At 57.9% G+C, this 5,777-nt stretch overlaps 1 protein-coding gene across 1 annotated transcript in view; it reads left to right on the top strand.

Moving 5' to 3' along the window:
* The window catches only part of LOC127751735 (B-cell receptor CD22-like), a gene marked incomplete at its 5' end in the record, with an annotated part of 2,982 nt that extends 702 nt beyond the window's left edge, over positions 1-2,280 (top strand). The window contains 2 exon segments of the mRNA XM_052275731.1: positions 248-378; positions 2,038-2,280. Of these exon segments, the coding sequence (XP_052131691.1) occupies positions 248-378; positions 2,038-2,241 (335 nt within the window).
* Between the last annotated feature and the right edge of the window lie 3,497 nt (positions 2,281-5,777).

The raw sequence follows: 5,777 nt of genomic DNA, 5'->3' as shown, positions 1-5,777 counted from the left end.
GGGCCTCCCCATGGGCCTCCCCATGGGCCTCCCCATGGCAACAGGACGGCCCTACCCCCATATGCGTTGCGTCCCCAGCACGGCTCGACTAGCATGGCCGCCGCCGGCCCCTACGGCCCGATCGGCAAGGCGGGGGACTGTAATCAGATCACCATGTTCGGCCTGCCTCTGACAAAGACGACGACGTCCCTCATCATGGCGTTTCACGCGGAGTATATATATATGTGTCGTCTTTGTTGCCCGACAGATCCGCCCACCCTGCGCCTCGAGCTCGGCAAGGGGATCAATCCGAACGACATCGAGGAGGGCGACAACGTGTACTTCGAGTGCCACGTCAACTCCAATCCGCCGGCGTACAAGGTGGTGTGGAAACACAACGTAAGTAGCTGCCCTCTCTGCTCCTCCTCTCGCCCGCTGCTCCCTCTGGCTCCCCCTTCATCCTCCCCACCACCACACCATCGCCCCTCCCGCACTTCCGCTCCGCAGCGCTCCGAGCCGCGCTCTGGCCCTCGGCGATATCTCAAGGAAATTGACGTGTTTACTGAGTGATTGTGCTGCACTGATTAAACACACACTCCGCAATCCTGGCGGCTGGCATTTTGCCGACAGTGACAGGAAATTATCGCCCCGACACCGTAATCGAAAAGTTTCGCGAACTATATTATCGGGTTTGGGGCAGGCGAGAGACTCAACCGTAATCTGAGCAGGCGTTATTGGTATTCGCTGTCTAGAAATACGCCCTCCCCATGCTGTGCAAAGTAAAAGAGGCCGGCGCCGGGCCTGGCCTCGGCCAACCAAACTTTTGTTCGGTGTGAACTGTCGCGCGACCCGTCACGACCCTCGCTTGGCCCACAGCGACGCTTGTCTGTCGCGTCAGCATCAATTATATAGTCCGCAGGCCCCCGAGCCATGGCATCAGTTGCACCACCCATACTCCGACGCGATGTAACAGAGTTTGCATTAAAACATTTACGGGGCGCTTTCCGCTGTTCCCGTGAGCTGGCTCCAGGACGCGCAGCTGTAATCAGATGGGCCAAGACCTGCGCCTCTCTCCCCCTCCCTACTCGGCGCTCTAATTACGCGGCCGATTCAATTTGCAAATGAACGCGTGTTTATTGAGAGCGCGCGCCGCGCGGCGGCGCTGGGTGGACTTTTAAGTCAGTCATTCAGTTACTGAAATACGTGTTGTGATTTCGCGATCGCTCATAAAGCCATATTCAGCGAGTCGGTCGCGACGTTAATTTGCAAGCATTGTGGGCCGGGCGGGGCGGCGGGCGGTGGAGATTGTGGTCCCGCGCCGCGCAGCTGTTTGTTTGGAGTCTCTCTCTGCTCGCTCGCCTCTCTGACTTGTTATGTGATGAGAATGGCGCGGCAATGCAATATTGTGTTTCGTTCGTCAAACGTTACGGCTAATTTGTCCGTTTTGCTCACTGTGCGCTGCTCGCCTGCGCGGTGGTGGCTACACATCCGCCCCAATGCTCTCTCTCCCCACCCCCCCACTTTCTTTTCCGGTGTCCTGGAAGGATCCACGGAAACGCCGTACGGCTATCCTCCGTTGAGAAAAGACTCTCGCTAATTAATAGTCACGTCTCTCTATGACGTTCTAAAATAACGAGATCAAAAATGTTGGCATAATTTTTAACCTCCTCGCCTGCAGAAGACGTCGTGGCGCCTCTCTCGCTCTCTCTCTTTCTCGCGCGCGCGGGCCGTGCTGCACTTTGCTAAATGTTGCACGGTATTAAATTGTTCCGGGCGGGGCGCACCGCGGCGGGGGGCTCATTGCGTGATAAGTGCCGTCCGAGATGAGGAGCAGGAGCGACTCGGAGCAGCGCGCTGCAGCGTCTCGCGCGGGAGAATGTCTGGCAATAATCATTTCGCGACGCGCGTTAGGGACGGCCTCGTCACGTGACGACCTGGTGCCTTATAGGCGGGACGGGCGAGATGGACTCACTCCTCGCAGTACCTTTTGTGTTGTTGTTTTTGTTTTGTTTTTCAGACGCTCATTTTTCTTTGTTTGTTCCCTATTTTTTTTGACAGGGCGTGCCTATCCAGGGCAACACGCGCGCCGGTGTGATCCTGATCACGCAGAACCTCGCCTACCAGAGCATCCAGAGGCCGCAGGCCGGCAACTACTCGTGCGTGGCGTCCAACGTGGAGGGCGACGGCACCAGCAACATCATCACGCTCAACGTCATGTGTGAGTGGCACTCTACTTTACATATTCAGTTTCAAACGCGGTGACAGGTAATGTGTGGGGCTGCATACTGCATTTGAATGTTTTTGTGCCAAAGTTTGTGCTACGTTAAACTCATGATTCGTTTTGAACAAAATTGTGCTGTATTACGAAGCCAAATCAAAATTGTAATTCTGATGAGAAACGGCGCGGAATTGTTCGACTAGCAGCAAGAATCGCGTGTCGTACATTTTATGATGCAAGTTTACGGAGTCTGCGAACCGATTAGCGGTTTCACGGCTGGTAAAACAAAGGAAGTCATATTATGTAGAGCCATGTCGACTCAACATCACCTCCATCCTCAAAGCTTCCGTGGATCATTCCTAAAGTTACGGAGGGACGAAGGAAATCACCCGAAAAAAATCATAATATAACCGTACAAATAAGTTATCCTAGAGTCGGGTGGGGGCAGGGTGTAAGAGAGTTTAGACAGCGAAATTGGTAATCCAGCTGTTTTTGTAGACGGAGGCGCGCGCGATGAGGCCTCGGGTCATAATCGCGCATCAGCAGCCTGCTCCTCGCCCAGCACCTCCTTATTACCTTTTTACTTTTTTTTACGACGCGGACAGGGGGAGGTGCGGGAGGGGGGGGGGTGCTCGTGCAATAATCTGCTCTCCTGTCCGGCGGTGGTGTTTGCGGTCGTTGGAGAAGGCGAGAGAGGGAGTGTGTGTATGTGTGTGCCTGTGCGCGTGCGTGCGAGGGTTTTTCTAAAATAACATAAATCTCCGACGACCGCGAAGCGCACCGCGCACTGCTCCTTTTATGGAGCCGGAGCGCCCGAGTGCAAGGACCGAGCGACCCGTCGTTATATTTACTGTAAGCGCTTACAAGCGACCCTACAAGTAAGTGTCTTATTTACAGCCGAAGAAAACCATACGGCCAGGCGTTTCGCAGGGCTACTGCAGTGATAGCGATCCCTTTTCTACCGCTTTTCGTTTTGGTGTGTACATTTTCCTGCCACTTGCCCTGGCATTTCTTTCTGGTCATATTTCCGGATTCAGGCGGGTACGGTGAATACTATCACATATCGTGCAGGGCAGTGCGCGCATTCCATGCAACGCTTTTGGATGATTGCAATTATTTTAGCAGAATCATAACTGCGAGGGCGTCGCTGTTGAAATGAATAGTTTCTGGTTTCTGCCTCTGGCGGGTGGGTGGGGGGAGTATGGTTTTCACCCCGCAGTCTTCAGGGATAGGTTTTGGTTAGTGGGAAACCTTCCCGGGACAGGAAGAGAGAGCGGGCGGTGCGGGCGGATCCCCCGGGGACTACGCGCCCTCCCCCGAGGGATCTATTTCTCTCTCTCGGTCCCTCGCTCTCTCTTTCTCTCTCCCTCTCTCTCCCTCTCTCTCAGCGGCTCTATCTCTCTTTCTTGTTACCACACTCTCTCTTCTCTCTCTCGTTCTGCCCCCCCCCCCACCCCCTTTCTCAAAATTTACGCATACATGTTATTAGACCTCGGCCCTGGTCCGTGCTGGCGCCGAGGCTGGTGCCGCTGGCGGGGCGGGTGGGACAAGGGTCAGGCTGCCTCCGCAGGGACCGTAGTGCCCCGCCGCTAGCCCGAGCAGCCAGCCCAAAGTCCCAGCCCATGGGTGCCGTTTGGAGGGCGCTACCTTAAGCCACATTAATTCAGCTTAAAGCAACCTCTTAGCCACGCGGGGCGAGGCGGGGATAGTACCGCACGGCGGCGCGGCCGGGACGCAGTTGATGCCGACTGTCGGGGGGACCTGCATATGCATATGCCCCCACCTCTCCTCCCGGCTGGCTCCTCCCGAGGGTCCCCTACCCCTCTCTCCCCACCACCCCAGCCCCGACTGGTCCCACTTTGAAATCCGTCACGGTACCCGGCACTGTCAGTTCTGTCTAGGGCAGCTGCCGACCCCGTCCCGGGCCCGCCACGCCCCACCACGCCCCGCCACGCCCCGCCACGCCCCGCCACGCCCCGCCACGGCCTGTCCAGCAGCGAGACTCGCCGTCTCGGCCTCGGCCCGCTCTCGCCGCCCGATAGCGGTACCCTTAGCCTCCCCGGCCGAGGCCCTGGCTTGGCCTGCTGGCCGGGCGGGCTACCCTACTTTGCGTACCATTCACTCCCGCTGCCGACCCCGCCTGGGGCCGGAGGGGGAGGGGGCATCGCTATGGTCTGCTATAATACCCCCCCAGAAGTTGGTCGACTTCGCACCGTGCGAAAAATACTGCTCGGCAGTTCCGCCACACCGAAACCGCACTACACCGCGCTAATATCTCATCGGAAAGTGAGTGCTGAGGAAGAGGGGCCAAGGAGGGGGCACTCCCGAGAGGGACAAGGACAGCGGGAGATGCGCGAGTGGGGGTGTAAGGGAGACGGCGAAAGATCCTTCTTCCTCCTCTTCCACTTCTTCTCCTCCGCCGTCGCTCTGCTGGGCGGCGCGCGGCGGGGTAAGTGGCGGGCTGCATGTGTGAAATTTTATGGGAGGAGAGGCCTTTTGGGCGGGTTATGGCACACGGTGCGTGGAGAGCCGGAGGGAGGGGGAGTGGGGGAAGAGTCGTAACCTCCAAAATATATGCACGCCAGTTAGCAGTACTCTCACGCGGCGAGGCGGTGTGCGAGGCCGGCCCAGGTATTAGCGAGCAACAACTACTGCAAAGGGGAGAGTTCTCTCGTGTGCGTGCTCGTGCGTGCGTGTGTGCGCGCATGCGTGCTCTTGTTGCTTTATGCGCGTTATTACGGCATCAATGGCCGCGGTGCGGACGCCGCGCGCAATAAAAGGCAAGGGCCCGGAAAAAAAAAGACCGATGCATTTTTACGGGTGTTTGAACCCCGCGAGGTCAAATGAGAGAGGGGGGGGGTAGAAGCTGTACCCTCGCCAAGGACTGCTCGTGCAGCTGCTTGTGCGCCTTGACCGAAAGAGGAGAGAGGGAGAGGCAAGGGAGGATCGCACGTGGATTAGCTTCTTTTTTTCTCATATGAAAATGCTGCAAGAAAAAAGGAGAAACGGTGGCTAAAGGGAAAACGCGCACGCTATAGCTCGGCGTGGCCTGGGTGTTGTACGCGGCGTGGCGTCGAGGGGGGGATGGGGGAGGGGGATGGACCGGGCTGGCTCAGCGGAGCCCGGGTCGGGTACGGCAAGGCTTTCAGGGAAGGCTCGCGGGGCCGGGTCGCCCATATTACCCACCCGGTGGGGGGAAAGGCTGCAAAGGCTGCTTTATTTTTCCTCCCTGCCCTTCCTTTATGAGACGTATCTTACCACCAGCAGCGCCCGGCCACGATGCGGACGGACGGACGGACCGACGGCCACGAACGGACGGACGAGAGCGAGAGAGTGGGCAAAGTCGGGAGATGGGCTGATTTTCATCTCTGAACGCGATCGGTAGGCAAAGAGGTGGGTGGAGGGCGCAGGACACACTACACATCTCCCCCCTCTCTTTCCCCCCGTCGCGAGCACTTTTCCTCCACCCCGACCTCCAAGGCGCTTACCTCGTGTGAGGAAGAGCGGCACTCCACTGCGGGTCGGAGCATTGCCCACCTTGCTCTACGGCGTTCCCTTTTCCTCCTCCCTTGAATTCGGT

The sequence above is a fragment of the Frankliniella occidentalis genome, unplaced genomic scaffold, assembly GCF_000697945.3.
Source record: "Frankliniella occidentalis isolate FOCC.00 unplaced genomic scaffold, Focc_3.1 Scaffold825, whole genome shotgun sequence".
NCBI lineage: Eukaryota > Metazoa > Arthropoda > Insecta > Thysanoptera > Thripidae > Frankliniella > Frankliniella occidentalis.
Note: the sequence above shows the minus strand (reverse complement) of the source record. Positions and strands in the feature narration are given on the sequence as shown.